At 36.3% G+C, this 20086-nt stretch overlaps 1 protein-coding gene across 3 annotated transcripts in view; it reads right to left on the reverse strand.

Moving 5' to 3' along the window:
* Positions 1–20086, reverse strand: part of TDP1 (tyrosyl-DNA phosphodiesterase-like protein) — a 374303-nt gene that overhangs the window by 270690 nt on the left and 83527 nt on the right. Inside the window, exons 5-7 of one of the 3 annotated variants that reach the window (XM_089797893.1) lie at positions 14299–14359; positions 8597–8673; positions 8213–8467 (exon numbers count right to left, since the gene is read on the reverse strand). In XM_089797893.1, the coding sequence (XP_089654019.1) occupies positions 8213–8467; positions 8597–8673; positions 14299–14359 (393 nt within the window). Of the gene's footprint in view, positions 1–8212; positions 8471–8596; positions 8674–14298; positions 14360–20086 lie in introns of all 3 variants that reach the window. The other 2 variants (XM_089797892.1, XM_089797894.1) reach the window with 2 other exon arrangements.

Raw genomic sequence — 20086 nt, forward strand, 5'->3', positions numbered from 1 at the left:
TGAAGTCACTTTAATCAATTACTAATAACATTACTATTTAATTAGATTTTTAGGTACTAATATTAAATAATTAATTTTAATTCTTTTTACCCCCCCTTTAGCCATCAGAAATAAAAAGGGATATTACATGAAATAGCAAAGAAATAGGCAAATTTGATTAACATATCAACCAAAATATAGATGCAATCCTTCCTGCAACCCTATCATCTGTAATGTCCCTTTTTCTATAAACTGAGATACTACTTGTAATTTGGCAATCAAAGGAATATACAATAATTGCTAATAAATAAATTCTATTGTATGATGCTCAATCCAAATGCATATGCTGTCACAAATGATAAAGACTGATATTTTATATGATGCTTAATTCCAAATATATAGCTGCTATAGAATGATAATGGTTGTATAACAATACTATCAGCAATATATGATGGTTGTGTCTGATATGCAGATAATTATATGCTCAACTGATAGTAATTTCAGTCACCTGGTATTGTTGTCTCTGATATACAATTGATAACATGCGAGTATGCAGGCTGTCTTGTGACAACAATAATGATATACACTGTATATTGTAACAGGCTGTATCTGATGTATCAATATTATTATGCTCTGAACAATGTGAAAGGCGTCTCTGATATATCAATATAAATATGCTTCAAGTATGATGCTGTCTCTGACTGATCTTTATGCACTTCCACTGATGATTGCCAAAGGCAATAAAGCTCTAACCAGAGCAATCCACAAAGGATACAATATATTCTCCAATAATTCAATTCATGTCTATAATTGATTGTCCTCAATCAATCAATATATCCTCCCCAACGAAGGGTTGTGTCTCTTAAACTTCAAGTGACATGTCTTCTTCATAATTGGTTCTTAATTATAGCGACTCTTCTTCACTAATGGATTTAATTATCAAACTTGATCACGTCTTTAAGACATATCCCTTAATCATGATCAATATCCTTATTGGATCAATTAACTATCAATTAGATTGATAGAAATTGTATGGGAATCACTATTATTCATCGGCTTGTTCCTAGTCTTCATGCTACTACTGCTCTTAGACCATAACCAATGCCAGTCATATCATTACCCTACATCATAGTAATAGATTCTCATTAGCCATTAGTATAGTAATTACATGTTTGTCTTTCTATTTGGTTGGTCTATATTGCCAACATGGATCACTAATCAACACCAATTTGTTTGTGGTCACCACTACCATCAACGGACTAATTGATGAGTCAATATTTCTTTTAATCATGTAACTCATACTTAATGACCATGTTATCGTTGCCACCTCACCATATGTCGTGTATTAAAAGTAGAATCTGCATCGACCGATATTGGTTGACACTATTTAACCACATAACTACCTCATCTCCAACTCAGATTCCATCTTGTGACTTTCATATAATTTATGACTGAAGAGTAGATACCCTTCATAGTGCTATATGATTGTATCAATACTTCATGATATCGTTTTTTATCTATGTTCCCCGGGGACGCGTACCTGGCCTAAAACCTGATGTTTCAGGGACGAGGACGTCCCGAGGACTGGGGGATGGGTATGGGACGTCCCCCAGCCGTCCCCAAATGTCCCCTTTTTTTAGGGGACGTTTCGGAAACTTGGGGACGGGGGGGGACCAAAAGGGGACGTCCCGCCGTACTCGGTATGGAAAGGGGACGTCTAGCCATCCCCCGACCGTACCGGGTATGGCCGGCCGTTCCCCTTTTTTGTATGCTCAAAACTTTTTTAAAAACACCATTAAAAAAAATTTAATTCCTCCTCCTTGGTCAGCTAGTGGGCCCCACTCCTCCTAAAACCCTAAAATGTATATAACACCACACATTTAAGTTGTTTTAACAATTGTTTGGTTTTCATTTTATGTTGCAGCCAGCTGAAGTTTTCATTTTGCAAGTAGAGGAGGTAATATTTTTGCTTCCAAGAGCTTGACCAAGGGTTTGATCTTCTATTTTGTCCACCAAGTATAAAACTCTTTGTGCTTTCATCTATCAATTTTTTAATAAATTTGCAGCTTGCAAAATCTGATTTTTTTTTATTTTTTCATTGTTTCAGCTCATATATCTATTCAATTGCATATTTAAACACAATGAGCAGCAGTGGGAGTACGAGTAGTAGTAGTGAAGAAGAAAATGTAGGGGTTGATGTTGCTAGTAGTGACACTAGTCAAAAACCCAATCCTAAAGCTGATTTGTTTAAATGCCCTTCCGCCATTATAAAGAATTTTGCAAAGGGTCCTTTCAATAGGAAAAAACCTCTTCTCCAATATGTCACACCTCAGCCAAAAGATAAAAGGAATTCGGGAGGGACTAGGATTTGGGATTGCCATGTTTGTCTTGATGATTTTAGGGGTAGCTATACAAGAGTGAAGTCATATTTTTTAGGTGTTTCATGCCAAGGAGTCAAAGCTTGTCCTAACCTAACCGATGAATAAAAATTAGAATGTCAAAGATTGCACTTAGAGGCTGAAATGGAGGGACAAAATTTGACAATGACATCACCATCTATTCCCTCACAATCATCTAGGCATATTTCATCCGCCATTGGTACTAGTGGCAGACCTAGTGGGTCTAGAGGGAAGAGAAAGATAAGTAGTGGTGAGAAGGGCTCGGTGGAAAGTATGTTCAATGCACAGGCAAAGGAGAAGTGTGAGGCATCCATTGATAGAATCTGTGTTGTTAATGGTATCCCATATAATGCAGCCCGTTCCACTTACTATAAACAAATGGTGAAAGATATTTTGAGCATGAATTCATCATTTGTACCCCCCGATGAGCATAAGCTACGAACCACTATCCTAGATGAAGAGTACTCAAAGGTTGCTTTGTTATTTGAGGATATGAGACGCACTTGGGTTAGGACGGGTTGCTCTGTTGTGATGGATGGGTGGACCGATGTTAGACATCGCCCACTCATCAATATCATTGTCACATCCCCTGCTAGCTCTTATTTTTTGAGAGCCATAGATTGCTCAGGAAAGAAGAAGGATGCAGATTTCCAGTTCACCATTTTGTGAGATGCCATAGAGGAGATTGGGCCCTCTAATGTTGTACAGGTTATCACAGATTCTGCACCTGTGTGCAAATCAGCTGGTTTGATGATAGAGGGTGCTTATAGGCACATATATTGGACCCCTTGTTGTGTTCATTCCTTGAACAATGCATTAAATGACATAGGGAAGATTGAATGGGTGAAACAAGTGGTGCTAGAAGCTAGAGAAGTGCAAATGTTTATTTGCAACCACCACACTTCACTTGCTCTATTCAGGTCCTTCTCTAAGGAGTTCCTCAAACCAGCCGAGACAAGGTATGTCAATTATAATTATAGTTTACTTTTAGTTTATTTTAACTTTAGTTATTAAAAAAAATTATTTATAAGTTTACCTACATGTGATGCATTTTGTTTTAAATTTTAATCATTAATGTTTAAGTTTAAATTTTTAATTTTTAATTATTGCTATAGGTATTGCACATATTTCATCTTGATGGAGAGGATGATTGAGGTGTATGAGGCCCTTCAATTGATGGTGGTGAATCCAGAGTGGGGACGATGGTCTCATTCTAAGTCCTCTGAAGGAAAAGCGATGAGGCAAAGGATCCTTGATGAGAGTTGGTGGTCCACAATGAAGTAAGTTGTTGATTTTTAAATTTACTATTAGTCTTTTGCTTGCTGATTTTCCTACTAATAGTCTTAAAATTCTTAAAATTCTAATTCTGATTTTTATTTTTGTTGGCATCTTAATCTTGCAGATATATTTGCTCTGTCATAGCACCTATTGTTGATATCATTAGATATGCTGATACTGATGGTCCTAGTTTGGGAGAGATCTATGAGACTATTGACAGCATGTTGGGTAAGATGAAGAGAATTGTTGTGGCAAAGGATCCTACATTGGGCTTTTATGAGGAGCATATTAGGCCTATTGTGATGCGGAGGTGGAACATAATGAATACCCCGCTTCATATGGAAGCCTTTGCTCTAAATCCCAAATGGTATGCACAGTTGGGTGGAAGGGGCCTCCCATGTGATGATCCTGAGGTTTTGGATGGCTTCACAAGAGCAATTGATAAGATGTATTCAGCTCAAGATGCCTCTACTCTTCTTGCACAATTCCTTGACTTCACCAACCTTTGTGGCTCAAACTTGGGTAAGCCACAAGCAAGGTTGGATAGAGTTGTTTTGGCACAGAGGGATCCTATTGGATGGTGGACCTGGCATGGGAGAGATACACCTGAGTTAAAGATACTTGCCAGTCGCCTCCTTTCACAGGTTACTAGTTCCTCAGCTGCAGAGAGGAATTGGTCCACATATTCATATATCCACTCTATCAAGAGGAAGACTTACCTCTAAAAGAGCGGAAAGGCTAGTGATAGTGCATCATGCTCTTCGACTTGCCGATCGTCAGACTCCAGAGTATAGGCAGACACCAGCTTTGCGATGGGATGTTGAGCCTGAGGATGTGGCCCAGATAGATGAGGATGACACAGCACCAGGACTGGTTGGGGTTCCATTAGATGAGACTACGCTTCCTGTGGAGGATGACAGTGAGGAGGACTCTAATTTTGATGCCATGGCAGTAGAGGCAGAATAGGAGCAGCAATCTGCTTCATTTTCTATGTTTTGCTTTTTGTGTTGAACATGAACATAATTATGATACATTGATAATATGATACTTATTACTTTATGGCAGCCCTCTACCCTTTGGGCCTATAGCTTTGGGCATATTTTGATTTTGATTTTCAGATTTATCATGGTTATCATTATGAGTTTTATGATATTGACAATTGTTAATAACTTAATGTTCATTGTTCAATGTTCTCTGATATTGTATTAATATGCATTTTGACAATTGGGTAGTTAAATAGTAAAATCAGATATTATTTCATAGATGGCATTCAAATTTTGTATGTTATGGTTATATTATGTTTAAATGACATGCTTTGTACTTAGTTTCATATGAATGACATGTATGTTTACAAATTTCAATGTATATTTTAAAATTTTCCTATATATATATATATAGCTGTCCCCGTTTGCCGTCCCCCCCGTCCCCAAAATCGCCAAAAAAATCTATCGTCCCAGAAACCCATCCCGCCATCCCCCGCCGTCCCATACCGGAAACTTGGGGGAACATAGTTTTTTATCTTCTGTTGTTTGTATTGGATTTATATAAATAAATTTCAATCTTAAACTAAAAAATATTATAATCGTATTCTTAATGCCCTGAGTTGGGAACATTACAAGATCCATCAATATAATTTCCCATTGTTTACTGGAAATTTGTAGGGGCTGCAATGAATCAGGAAGAAAAGTATGTTCATTTTTGTTTTACTGACATTTGGGAGACTCCTAGACATACTTAATAGAGCTTCATTCTTAAGTCCATTCTGTGTAAACCTCTCCTTGATTTGCATCTATGTCTTGAAAAACCCAGGTGACAAGCCATAAGAGTATCATGAAAAGATATCATAGCTATCACCATAAATTATAGAGCGGATATCAAATATAATCTGCCTTTGTAAATAATAAGCTCACTATTTACTATTTACTAGTCATCTTGTGAAGTACCCTCAATGATGCTGAAAGCCGAAGAATCCATAGCTTACTCACCTGAAATTAGTAAATTACCTCTCCAAGATGTTATAATCTCCACAAAAGATTACTCTGTTACTCTTCCCCTTGACATAAACTATCAAAGTTGTTTCCTTTTAAACCCTTCAAAGAACACAAAAATGACTAAACAAAAGCAACCGAAGAAAACCACATTTAGACTATTATTTATTCCTATTTTATTCTACTTAAAAAAGCAATTACTTAATTCACAAAAAATTGTAATATAAGGAATAAATATTTCTCATACGTATAGAGATGTGTAATGGTAGGTGACAGTAACTGATTCGAAATGCTAAGTGCCACAAGCATTATGTTTGAGGTGGGAACAGAAAAAGCTTGAAGGATAGTTTAACTTTACCCCCTCAAACTTCTGAACACTATGACTCAACTTCTCACACACTAGCACAATTCCTATATCTCCACCTAGTATAGATCCCTTTACATCTCATGCAAACTTTCACTTCTTCAAATAACTTCCATAACAACCCATGTAGTTATCAAGGAAGAAAAATTCGTCTAATTCAAGAAGCAGATATAGTGTGTGTGAATTTGTCATTAAATTTAAGATAATATAATATAAGAAAACCATGATGTATGAGCTATGCTAGCCATGTTATTTTACTTCTGATTGTATGAGTTGTCCAAACAACATTGTTCCCTAAGCATAGCACCAAGCATCCAAGACCTCTCATAAATCTATTTATTGTATCCCCCATATAACTTGGAGTGCATGCAAGGGTGCCTAGATGTAGGGAATAGAACCGGGAGAAAATAGTTGTGGTCCGACACTCTACATCATAATGTAACAAAAATAGAAGACTCCATTTTATCCAATTTGTATTATTTTTACCATGATGTTTGTTTATTAATTATGTAAGTTGGATGGTGTGGGTAATTTATCCCACCCAATTGTTGATGAGAGCCATTTACATCCAATTTTATTTAATGTTTTAGCCTTGTTCAATAAGTCTTAATATCCACATTCATAATCCATTTTCATTCCATATTATCTATTTTTACCATCTTTCGTTTATTATGAATAAATATAAACTAAAATATCATTTTGGGGTAAAATATAAAAAAGATTGAATTTACTAACAAGCATTATCAGTTTAAGTCAGAAAATAATTTCCAGCAAGCTACTGGAGAAGAGAACAAATTTCCTGAATTCTTACTTGCACTTGCCAACAAATAGATTCAAGTTGATTAATAATTGCTGGATATTTTATATATCCTATGGTTACTGCATGTTATTTTGTTATGTATTCTATTTCATTGTATGGCCACAGGTTAAAATAAGAAACCATGATCTAAATAAAATTGTTTGTTAAATCACTCCCTATTATCTTGGCTTATATGTTGCAGGACATGGGTTATTAAATCAGCATAAAGTTTAAACCATGCCATGAGATGGGTGGAAAATATTGCAGAAATATATGAAGAGAAGGCATGAGAGAGCATGGAGAATTTACTAATGTAATGAGTGTCAGAAATGAGAGTCTAAAATACAATGTAGAAATACAGTAACAATTTAGGGAGTGGGGCAGTGAAATAAGACTGGTAAATAGCACAGTAATAATGTCTAGTAAAGGATATTGCGGAGATGTAATAGCATAGAAATTATAGTAGTATAGAACAGAGGTTTATATTTTTTTTGTATCAGCAAGATTTTGTGGTGCTATAAACAATACAATAAGCATTTCCAGCTGCCGCATGGAAGAAGAGGGCTCCCTCTGATGAAATGCAGTGACATCATTTTATTTTTCTTTTAAATATGATATTAGTAATAAAAGTGTATGAACAGCAACCAGGAAAATGAGTTATATTTAGCGAAAAAAAATTGCTGGTTGTGTTGTCAACTTCATTTTCAATTTTCAATGTCAATTGCAATAATCAATAATTTGCGTAGCTCCTCTAGCAGCCTACACAGTTTCTGTAGACGACTACTGTAGTAGATTTTTTATCTGTTTAGCAGAGTTCTTGTAGTAATTTTAATAAACATCTTTCTGGCTGCATTTCATCCACACTCACCTCACTACCTACAGTGGCTGTGCACATAGCCAGTATGCCTTTCGCAAGATTTCACCCCCAGATTGACACTTAAAACCAACCTGTATGTGTATATATATATATATATATATATATATATAACTATAACTCACTAGTTAACATCAATCTGATGTCTACTTCTTGTGCAACAAAGCTAAATGTCAGTCCACACAACAACAAGTCTCTATTTAGAAAGATGTCACATAAATTAAATTCAACAAACTATACGCAAAACAAATTTCATAGAAACTGCACCAACAAAAAACGGGCAATATCATTTTTCAATATCTACAGAAGACAAATGCAAACCATCAAACAGTCTAATGAATTTTAATCAAGAAGAGACAGACAGAAGTTTGAAAAAGTAATCTAAAAGTTGGATCAAAGCAGTTATCAAATAAGTTGCACTTTTTCTTGACCTAAAGTCAGTGATATTTGATTAATTATATAATAAATTATACAAAAAATGTTGTCGAAGCTATTAATACTGAAAGATTTAAAAAATGAATACTTCCTTACCTCTAGAGCTTCAAGATATTCAACAAGGTCATTTTCAAAAGGTGATGTTGTCCTCACATCCTTTTCCTCTTTCAAGGGGAAGTCTTGCATCCACAAACCTTGAGTCTTGTTGTTCCAGTCAACATATATTAAATTTGCAGTGTGGACAACCACTCGAACCCCTGTTCTATACACTAGCAGCATAGCTTTTGAATGATGTGTCCCATAAGAAAGGCGCAAAGGTGGCTTGTACAATAACCAATTTGAAGGCTTTTTCTTCTTCAAGTGGGGGAAACAAAATCAGACAGACATGAAAATGAACTAAGATAACTAATACAAGATTCAGAGTGGTGAAGAGAACCCAATTATTGAATACCTTTTACATCATAACAGTTGAAGTCATACCTTCAAATATTCCAATGTTCCACCACTTTCTCCATGTATTACCAACACATGAGGAATTGTCCTTAGAATTGGAGAAGCTGTCAAAATAAATCCAAGTAAATTGTAAAGAATGTATTACTGTAATGTGAAGAGCAATCAAAAAGGTTAACTATATTCAAGCATAGGATTGTACCGGAAGATTCTAAATTGCAATCCTTAGGCTCCATAAATGTTGGAAAGTAACTTAAGGTCAAATCCCTTTCTAATACCACATGACTAAGTGAATCTCAGAGACAACAGAAATGTCAGTTGTGACTTTGATTATATCATGTCTAGTTTTTCAGATAAAATTTAGACATTTTCAAACAACTACAAGCAAATTGTTACAGACACCATTTTCATTGTTTAGCTGCAGAACCTGTACAACAACCATGCACATTCACACTCATGGTTGGTCAATTAATTTTATCCAGTCATATTAATAAATTGATACTTCACCAAAACTTAAGATTGTTTCAGCTTCCAAATGCACAAACTGTTAAAACTATAACTTCGATCCTCATACTGGTCTGACTGTGCAGATCGCACAACCTTCATCATTCATATAATACCGTTTTGAAAGATATTAATACATTGCCCCTTGGTTAGGCATGATCGGCAATCTTTGGTGATGACTATATGTTAGCATGAACATCAATTAAATTAGTTTTGTTTGTTTGTTAAACTAAATCTCCTTCAAGGCGCCGATTATGAGAAGGCATTGTGGGTCGACCTAGATAGGGTCATGTCCCCTTTGGTTATGGTATATGAGGAGGGTATGGTTGTAGTTAAAGAGCACACAAAAGAACACCAAGTCTGCCACAAATCGAATACTTGCTATGATAAATATATATTTCAAAAGGACAATTAATATTGTCATCTCATTTCAAGGTCAGACAAGAAGGAAGATCAGAACAGCAAGCATATAAAGGTATTATCTCAGATCTGATTATTTAGAATTTGCAGAACTTTACATAGTATCAAAGCCCTCGTAGTCGAACCTAGGCTATGCAAATTAAACAATCAAACTAAGTATATCTAGCAACATTCTCCTATCTTCAATGGCATACACAATTAGACCCAAGGACAAGTTTGATGGGAAAGAACATTTCGATGCTTGGAAATTCAGAATCATGATGATTCTTGAAAAAAATGATGTGAAACAGTTTGTTGATAAAGCATCCAAGCTACCTGATACTAAACCTAATAAAACTATCTAGAGTAAAGGAAACAGGAAAGCCATGCATATCATATTAGACGGAGTAAAACATGAAATAGTACCCATGCTAACGAAACATCAAACGACATTCAATATGATGAATGCATTATTGAATGCATATAAGGTTGACAATGCAGCTAGAGTCCTCGCACTAAAAAGGCAACTAGATCATATACAGATAAAAAAGGGAGAATCGATGAATTCTTACTTCCTAAGGGTTGTCAATCTAAGAGATGAACTTGCAAGTATAGGAACCATAATTGCTCACAAAGAATTAACACTGATGGCTATAGATGGATTACCAAATTCATGTGAAATATTTGCACAAGGAGTAAGTGCTAGAGACAATCTTCCTGACTTCAATAGACTTAAAGGAGATTGTCTTCAAGAAGAATCCAGAAGACTTAAGAAAGGGGGAAAGTTGAAAATAGAAGACGAAGAACTTCATGTTCTAAACACAAATTCCTATAAGAAAAAGCATTTCAAGAAGAAGGTTAATCAAAGGAATGACAAACCTAAGAAAGATCTATCCAAAGTAAAATGCTTCAAATGCGAAAAAATTGGACACTACAGATCTAATTGCCCTAAGAATTCTAACAGCAAGTAAACTGTACAAACATTACAAAAGAAGATAACTATGTTCCTGAGAATCATGTATTGTATTCGGCACTATCAAATGAAGTATCAAGCAAGGCATGGGTGATTGACAGTGGATCATCCTGACATATTACAAGATACAAAGAAGCACTAGACTCTATATCAGAAAAAGTTAATGGCAAAGTCACCATCGGTGATAATTCAGCACATTCCGTTAAAGGAATTGGAAATTGCACCTTGAAACTAAAGTCGGTAGTTCTCTTCTTCTCAAAGCAGTACTCTATGTACCAAGAATATAAAGGAATCTAATCTCGGTTACAACACTTGAAGATGATGGACATAATGTTCCATTCATGGATGGTAAAGTAATGACTTAAGCTAAGAACTCCTCATTTAAGAAAGCAAAATTGATTGGTCAAACAAAGTGGTACTTGTATGAATTAAATTCATAACCTAGTCGAACTATTCAAGCCTTAATTCATGAAGCTGGTGATATAAACGAAATATGGCACAGAAGGTTAGTACATCTAAATTTCAAAACTTTATCAACTATGGAGAAGATGGTTACTGGTTTACCTAAGTTGAATAAAGATCACTCAAGCATATGCAAAAGATGTGCTCTGGGTAAGAACACCAAAAGTAGATTTCATGATAGCACTAGAAAAACTAACATGTTTTGGAATTAATCCCCTTAGATTTATGTGGACCTATGTTTGTTCCTTCTCTTGGAGGATTTTGGTACTATATACTTTTTATAGATGACTTCTCTAGAAAAACATGGATTTACTTCTTAAAATGTAAAGAATCTGAAGAAATCTTTAAGAAATTTAAAGAATTTAAAGCCTTAACTGAAAACTTATCAGGACATAAAATTAAAACTCTTAGGACTGATAATGGAAGGGAATATACCTCATATTTGTTTAAAGAGTTTTGTAAAGAAACAGGAATTAAGAGGGAGTATACTGTTCCTTATAACCCATAACAAAATGGGGTAGCAAAAAGGAAGAATAAGACAATTATGGAAGTTGGAAGAGCTATGATATTTGATCAAAATCTAGAATATTATCTTTGAGCAAAAGCCTCTTGTACTACTATCTATATTCAAAACAGAAGTCTTCACTCCTACCTTAGAGATAAAACTCCTGAAGAAGTCTTTACTAAAGTTAAACCTAATATAAGTCATCTTAGGATTTTTTGGTGTCCAGTATATATACATGTTCCAAAAGAAAAGAGAACTAAGTTAGAACCCTCCGAGAGGAACGGTATTTTTGTTGGGTACAGTGAAACATATAAAGCGTATAGGACTCATACCTGGTTAGAAAAATATTGAACTTAGTAAGGATGTAATTTTTTAAGAAGATTTAGCATTTAAAAGAGCTCTAAGTTCTGAAGAACCCTCTCCCTTACCTAGTTCTGAATGAAATACTGAATCTGAGTCTCAGAGGGAGAACATTGAAGAAATTTAAGATGAAAATCAAAACATCAATCTTGAAGAAACCTAAAATTCTAAGAAAAGACCACTTTGGGCCGTTAAGACAATAGAGGAAGGACAAGACTTTGCTACACCATCTAGAACATTCAAAGAAAGCAAATGACCCAAAAGATTTTCTAGTTATGCAGCAAACATGAATGATTTTATCTAAATTAGAACCAACCAATGTTTCAAATGCTATTAAACATACAACTTGGAAGGATGCCATGATAGAAGAATACCAATCCATTATGAAGAATGATGTTTGAGAAATTGTTCCAAGACTTGAAGCAAAATCTATTGTTTCTTCCAAGTGAATATTTAAAATCAAACATGTTGTTCACAGTAGCATTGAAAAATATAAAGCCAAATTCGTAGTCAAGGGATTATCTCAAAAAGAAGGGATTGATTATGAAGAAACCTTTGCTCTTGTTGCCAAATACACCTCTATACGAGCAATCCTAGCTATCGCAGCATCAAAGGGATGGAAAGTACATCAAATGGATATAAAAACAACATTTCTAAATGGAAAAATTACAAAAGAGGTATATTTAGAGCAACTTAAAGGATTTGAAACTCGTAACCCTAAAAATTTTGTTTGCAAGCTCAAAGAAGCTCTCTATGGGCTTAAATAGGCTCCAAGGGCATGGTATGAAAGAATTGATAAGTATCTCACCGGCTTAGGATTCTCAAGAATGAAGCTGATCCAAATCTATATTATAAAAGGGATAAAGATGATATGGTAATTTTGATACTATATCTTGATGATTTACTAATAACAGGTGATGATCATCTCATAGATCAATGCAAGAAAGATCTAATCAAAGAATTTGAGATGAAAGATTTAGGACTCCTTCATTACTTCCTAGGACCGGAAGTATGGCAAAATTTTGACAGCATCATACTCAATCGAGGAAAGTATACACTAGACATCTTGAAGAGATTTAGAATGTGGAACTGCAGGCCTATGTCTTCTCCCACTAAGACTAATTTAGATAAACTTAAGGAAGCACTAGCAAAATCACCTTCCATAGATTATGCTCTTTACAAATAGACGATTGGGTCCCTTATGTACTTGGTAAATACAAGACCTGACATTTGATATGTTGTTAATGAATTAAGTCAGTTTATGTGTGAGCCAAAGGAGATTCACGTAGTTGTAGTCAAACACATCATGAGATACTTACAAGGCACTCTTAACCTTGGGCTCAAGTATGAGAAAGTTGAATTAGATCTACATGGATACATAAGCTCAGATTGGGTTGGAAGTGTTACTGATAGGAAAAGCACTTCAAGATGTTGTTTCTGTTTAGGCTGGCGATGATATCATGGATATGCTGAAAGCAATCTTCAGTAGCACAAAGTTCCATAGAAGTCAAATACATTGCAGCAGCGATGGCCTCTCGAGAAGCGGTTTGGCTTAGAAAGTTACTTGTGGGATTATTTGGTCAAGCCATGAATCCTACGATTATTCATTGTGATAATCAGAGTTCAATCAAACTTTCTGTGAAACCAATTTTTCATGATAGGTCTAAAGATATCGAAATTCCTTACCATTATGTAAGAGATATGGTAGACAAGAATACTATAAAATTAGAATACATTTGCACTAGAGGTCAAACAATAGATATTCTCACCAAACCTCTCTCTCGAGTAAAGTTAGATCACTTCAGGAAAAGACTTGGTATGGTTGAATTGTAATTCATTTGTATTCTTTAAAATATGAATAAAATAATTTTATTGTAAGGCTATTGACTGTTATGGGCTCCACCATTTGTATTAATTATTTTAGAGGTGACGATCTCTGAGATAATAAACACTTGTATGAAAGACATTATGAGAGATGACGATCTCTTAAATAATGTGCTAAACAATAGAGATCTACTGTCAGATCTAGATGAGTTCAAGATCACATTGCGATGTAGACATTGTTATGCCTTTAAGTCACAATTTGGATAAAGGAATAATTTTATTATTCTCCCGAGTTTATCCTATGTTCTGGTAGATCTTAACGCGGGATCATGTTGTGATATAGGAATGCCAGTACCTATGAGTAACAACTTGGATAGGAAAAATGTAAGGTTTTTCAAAATGTAAGGTACATCTCACTTCCGATTGCCCTCTCAATCCAAAATGTAAGGAAAAAGGGTAGGTTTTTCAACCTACCCAAGATAAAGAGAAGTGATGGGAAGACCAAACCTTAGAATTTCATCTAACAAGAAAGGCAATATATAATTTTATAAAATTTAAATTTAAGAATAAAACAAAGAAAATGTTCTTTCACAGTTTTTGATATTTCCCTTTTCCTTGGAAACTTATTAAAAAATGAGATTGTCTTAAACATCAAATTTTCACAACACAAATTTTGGGAAGTATAATTAACATACTAGCTCTTACCAGAGAGAAGCCAATCCATGTCCACCATGTAGTTTGATAGAATAGCCACAAGCACATCACCCTGTACAAAACAACTATCCATTCATTAGATATTAATGTTCATTTATTTGATTTTCAGGTGAAACAGATTACTATATATTCATGTTCATGTATATGATTTACTAGGATTTTTTATTTTTATAATGGTTGATACTATTTTGAGGGCAACAAAAGAAGCCTTGGGATTATTGAAACACGATAGGTTTCAAAATAATCATATCAAATCTTTATTGATTCAAGATGCGTATGCCTTCCAAAATATGATGCAGAAGCATCTAAAGATTTAAAGCAACCTTGCATCACCAAAAAAAGTTTAAAAATATAATTAATACAGATGTTTAGATGGTGATGTTTTAGGTATAGAAATAATGTAATAGAGCCTAAATATATAGTAATTATTTGGCCAAGTCCTAATGTATCAGCTTTCTTAGGAGTTATACACATGTTGATGGCATCTCTACAAGGAATACCCTAAGAACCTTCATTTTTGCAACCAACTTGGATTTTAAAAGAAAGTTTCCATCCATGATCTTTCAAGTACTCCAAATTTGAGCACCCAAATACACTTGGCAATGCATGCCTATTTTGGATCCCACAAGAGTAATGGAGTTACTAATTTGACTAGTTGAGGTGGAAGTGTCCATGTGCAGTTCAAGTGGACCAATTAATGCAATTATCTAAGTATATGGGCAGCCTCCTAAGCTTGGCATGGAATTATTAAGCTAGTTTCCAACTCATGGTTTTGAGAGACAATCGTTTTTCCTTTATTAAATCGCTATAAATTGGGAGCCAAAGTTAGAAAGTGGAGAGTTTTGCAGGTTAGAGTTTGAGAAGCAAGCTGAAGAGCACAAATCAAATTTGAGTGTGGTGTTACTGCTGTACTTTTAACTTGCAGGTGTTGCTGGTTTTTATATCAGATTGCTCATTTATGTTTGAAGGTGTAGAATGTTTATTGACGCAGGTTATGTTGGTTCCCAAAACCACAGATTGGAAATCCAAGAGCCTACCACTTCTCGGATAGGATTCCACAGTCAGTTTTGGCCAACGAATGAGAATCACCTTGATTCCCCTGCACTTCAGGCTCCGCTACACCTAGGTGGGTAGACCTTCTCCCTGAACCTGATCACTTGGTTCGGAGCTTTTCTAAAGCAAGTGTAAGCTTTGGAGAGTTATTCGGATGGAAAAGTCCTTGAACTTGATCAAAATAAAACAAAATGTTGAGTGGTTGAATTGAATGAATTGTATAAGGTTTTAGCAATGGATTTGAGGTTTGCAAGAAGGAAGTTATAAATTTTTTGACTTCAAATATAAATCCAATACTTTAATGATAAAAGACCAGTGCTTTAGCTTATTCGAGCAATAGAGTCAACTAAAATGAAGATTTTCATGTACAACTTTATAAAATTCTACGCACTTATACCATCAAGAATTAAATAATCAAGATGCGATAGATCAAATATATACACACTTATACCATCAACAATTAAACAATCAAGATGCGATAGATCAAATATATATGCAATCTTAAATTAGTCTAGATTGAATTTTAACTCCTTTGGTAGAGAGACAAACTGGACACAGATACGGAAACAATTATATATTTCACTATATCTATGATGATCATATTCAAGATGCTAAAGGACCATGTCCACTTATCTTAAATTTAAATTGTATACAGAATTTGAAAAATGATTATAAAGGACAAATCATTTGCAGTTTAATTCTCCATGCATTAAATAATAAACAAAAAGCAAAACAGACTTTTATTTATTCATTAAATAATAAATTATAATAAATAAATTAAATTTACGAAGTCATATTTTTAGCCCCTTATTCCTCCCTACAGATGAATATATAAATACTTCTTGTGTAATGTCGTTTTTTCGAATGTCTTTTATTTTTTTGTAAATACTGATCTCTTTTGTCATAGGTAGAAACTGTGTCTGCCGATTGGATTGTCGTTGGTGTTTCTGTAGCCGACGGAGTGATTGTCGGCGGTGTTTTTGTAGCCGACGGGTAAATAGTTTGTAGCGGACATAATGTTTGTGGCCAACGGACTCCTTCAGGAAGGTTCGGCGAATAGTATTTATATCTCATCTGGGATCATTGTAATTCATCATTCATCTTATGAAGCATAATGTAATGTCTGCATATGCGAATAATCTAAAGAGTTCTGCTATTCGTGTTTATTATCTGTGTGCACTTCTTAGTTAACCTATGCGGTAAACATTTGGCGCCGTTGCCTTATGAACCTGGAAGGTGGGAGGAATGAAGATTAATGCCAAATCAGCTTAACAAGGATCGAAATAAGGTCAAGGGAAAAGATGGAATTCATACTACGCAAGAAAATTTAATTCTGGCATAGCAAGCTGAACGCCGAAGGAGATTCCAAAAGATTGTCGACGGAAACTAGAGCACGGAAGACTTGTTGGAGGAAACTCGGTAGCGGGTGGAATTGGTGGAAGAAGCACGGGAAGAGTTTTTGAATTTGTGTTCGCTGAGGGAAGAGAATCCAGACGGAAGAGCATCGACTCGCACAGCTCGAAGTGCCGACGAAGCAAGAGCGTGGAGTGAACTCTTCGTCCGGGATATACTTCCGCAGGGGGCAACTTTAGAACACCCTTCTTCACCAAGGTTCGGAGCTGTTGAGTCTGCTGGTGTGGGAGTGCAGTCCGTCGGTGTGGGAGTGCAGACCGCCAGTGTGGGAGTGCAATCCGCCTGTGTGGGATAACAGTTCGCCGATGTGGGAGTGCAGTCCGCCAGTGTGGGAGTGCAGTCTGCTGGTGTGGGAGACCAGTCCGCTGGTGTGGGATTAAACAGTGCCAGTATTGCAAGACCGAGCAACGTCTGTTTATAGAAACCAATCGTGATGGCGGGACCGAAAGAGAAACTGCCGAAGTTCAATGGCGATGGTACGACTGATCCCATTCGACATTGCAAAACATGTGAAATGATCTGGAGGGCAAATGGGATAACTGATGAAGACGACTGGATGAGGCAATTTCCGGCAACCCTACGAGGTGTGGCAATTGACTGGTTTACTAGTACAAATCCACAGAAGCTGGACATTTGGAATAACATTAAAAAAGAGTTTTTGGCCGAATTTCAACTGTTGCGTGACTATAATGAAATTGTAGCAGAGATCTTCAATACCAAACAAGGAAAAAACGAAACTGTCCACGTTTACACCAAGAAATTAAAAGACTTGATAAACAAAATGGAAAGTAAGCCGGCGGACGGACTTCAGAAAAGATGGTTCGTGGAAGGCCTATGCTCGAAGTTGCGGAGGAAAATGAAAATTGTGCCACTGTCGTCATATATGGAAGCTTATAACAGAGCATTGGACCTCGAAAGTGAGCTGAAGACAAAGAAGAAGACGAATACTAGCTCATCTGATTCGGATGACGACGAGCTTGCCAGAGGTGATAGCAGCGACGATGAAGGAAACAGTAAGAAGGTTCGTGCCCTACAGAAGGACATGATCCGCATGATGGAGTTTAAAAACATGCAGAAGGAGCCAAAAGGTAGTGAGCTGTGGTGCACAGAGTGTAAGACCAACGGTCATACTAAAGGATCATGTCCAAAGAACCAATTTTGTGACATTTGTCAGATCATGGGCCATTCGACAAAAGAGTGCCCCTTTAACATGAAGACAAGAGGATCTCCGCAGGTGCTTCTTGCACAGGAGGCTTCCCCGTCGGGCAGTAGCGGAAATACGAATAACGCAGGTGCCACATCCGGAGGGTACAGGAATAATAAAAGAGGGCAAAATAACAACAATGCGAACAATAACAATAATAATGGGAGCTGAAGTCGAACCCAGTATGATGCAAATGGACGACCGATCGTTCAATGCCGAGCATGTAATTTGTGGGGTCATTTTGCACGAGATTGTACAGCGGCAAACACACCGAAATTATTATGCAGATGGTGCGGACCCAGCGACCATGAAGATGCCAAGTGCCCAAAGTCTGGAGTAAACTTGATCACTATCAGCACGGATGAAGAGGAGGTTCTGGCAATTATGCGGAGGCAAGCAAAATTGCTAGTGTAGGAAAAAAAAATTGGGGGAAGTGTAGGCGGAAATTGTAAAGGCATCATCGGCAAGGACATCTCAGTTGAAGGACATCACCGACAACTTGGCAAGGAACTTCGCAAAACAAAACATTGTATGACAAATCTTACAAACGGAGATACCGGTCAAGATAAGTGACCTCACAATGCCCCAGTTACGGACGACCATTCTGAATCATACACCATTTCCGAAAGCAACAGAGGACATAGGAAGGGACAGTAGTCCAATGACGGCAACAGACCCAATGCTTCTGGAGCTCACGACAGGAAGACATCCGGCGATCGTCGAGATGGGGATCTTGGGAAATGTTTTAACAGACACAATTGTTGACGGAGGGTCCGGTGTGAATGTCTTACCGAAGGATACTTGGAAGAAGTTGGGAAAGCCGACGCTTTGGCCACCTACATTCCAGTTGCTCACGGTGGACCAGCATGGGATCAAACCGTTGAGAACCCTAAGGGCGCAACCGGTAACTATTGGAACACAGCCATTTTTATTGGATTTCATAGTCATTCCATTGAAAAGAAAAGGATATGATGCTATTTTGGGACGGAATTGGTTGGTGCAAGCAAAAGTAAAACATGATTGGAAACAAAATACCCTATCAATGGAGCGTGGAGGCAAAAGATTCATAATTGACCTACACACACAAATGGTAGGTGAGGAGGCAGCATCATCAGACTCAGAAGCTGAAGGCGACAATGACGACGAAAGAAATGATGATGAAGGAAAGAGGAGAATGGAACCAGACGACGAAGGAGTATTGACACTAGAAGGATCGAATGACAACGACCTAGACTCCGTGAATGGCCTTTACCATTGGCAAATAGAAGACTACAAACTCTTTCCGAGTTGTAATATGCTAAGGGTCGACAAAGGTGAGGAAAAAGAGAAAAATGAGTGTCCGAAGGAATACAGAGAAGCAGATGATGCAAAGGAGGTTATAGCTGAAGAAGGGAAGGACATACAATACAAACCCAAAAAAAAAAAAATTCCATCATCTGATACACAGTGAACGGACCGCACAAGAAGAAAAGAATGCATCGCACCATAAAATTAGTTAAAGGGTGCCGACAGAAATAAATAATCTAGATGCGTGACGATCGCAGGCACAGTGGGCAACGGAGGTGACACAGAACAAACATAAGGCGTGGCATGACAAACTTAACAGGTTTTAGTTAAGTTATTAAAAACAAAAAATATCATAACATATAATCATAAATCATCAAAAATTGAAACTAAATCAGAAAAATAAGCTGAAATCTTTTTGGGTGATATTTTCATTTTAAAAATCATTATCTCCTCAGGTTCTGATTTGTCACAATAAATAGCTATTTTTTCCCTAATTTCTGCTACTATGATCTGAGTCACCTTGTCTTGGAAAATAGGATGATTGTCAATCTTTTACTCATTGAATTTCAAAAGTATAATGGTGTAAAGTAGTAACCTACAACTTTGAATGCAGAGATTCGTACATGTCAACACTGACAGGTTTCTAGTCACTGACTTAAAACAATACATGAGGCCAAATGAATTACCTTGGGTGAGATCCACAAGAAGAGGATTTTTGAAATAGCCACCACTAAGACGGTTATCTGAAAGCTAAAAAACATATCTAGCGGATTCTGCAAGGAAAGTTATTTCTATAGCCAGAGCATAGGAGTTGAACAGACA

The sequence above is a fragment of the Cupressus sempervirens genome, chromosome 8, assembly GCF_028749045.1.
Source record: "Cupressus sempervirens isolate cs-2001-9-10 chromosome 8, ASM2874904v1, whole genome shotgun sequence".
NCBI classification, from domain to species: domain Eukaryota; kingdom Viridiplantae; phylum Streptophyta; class Pinopsida; order Cupressales; family Cupressaceae; genus Cupressus; species Cupressus sempervirens.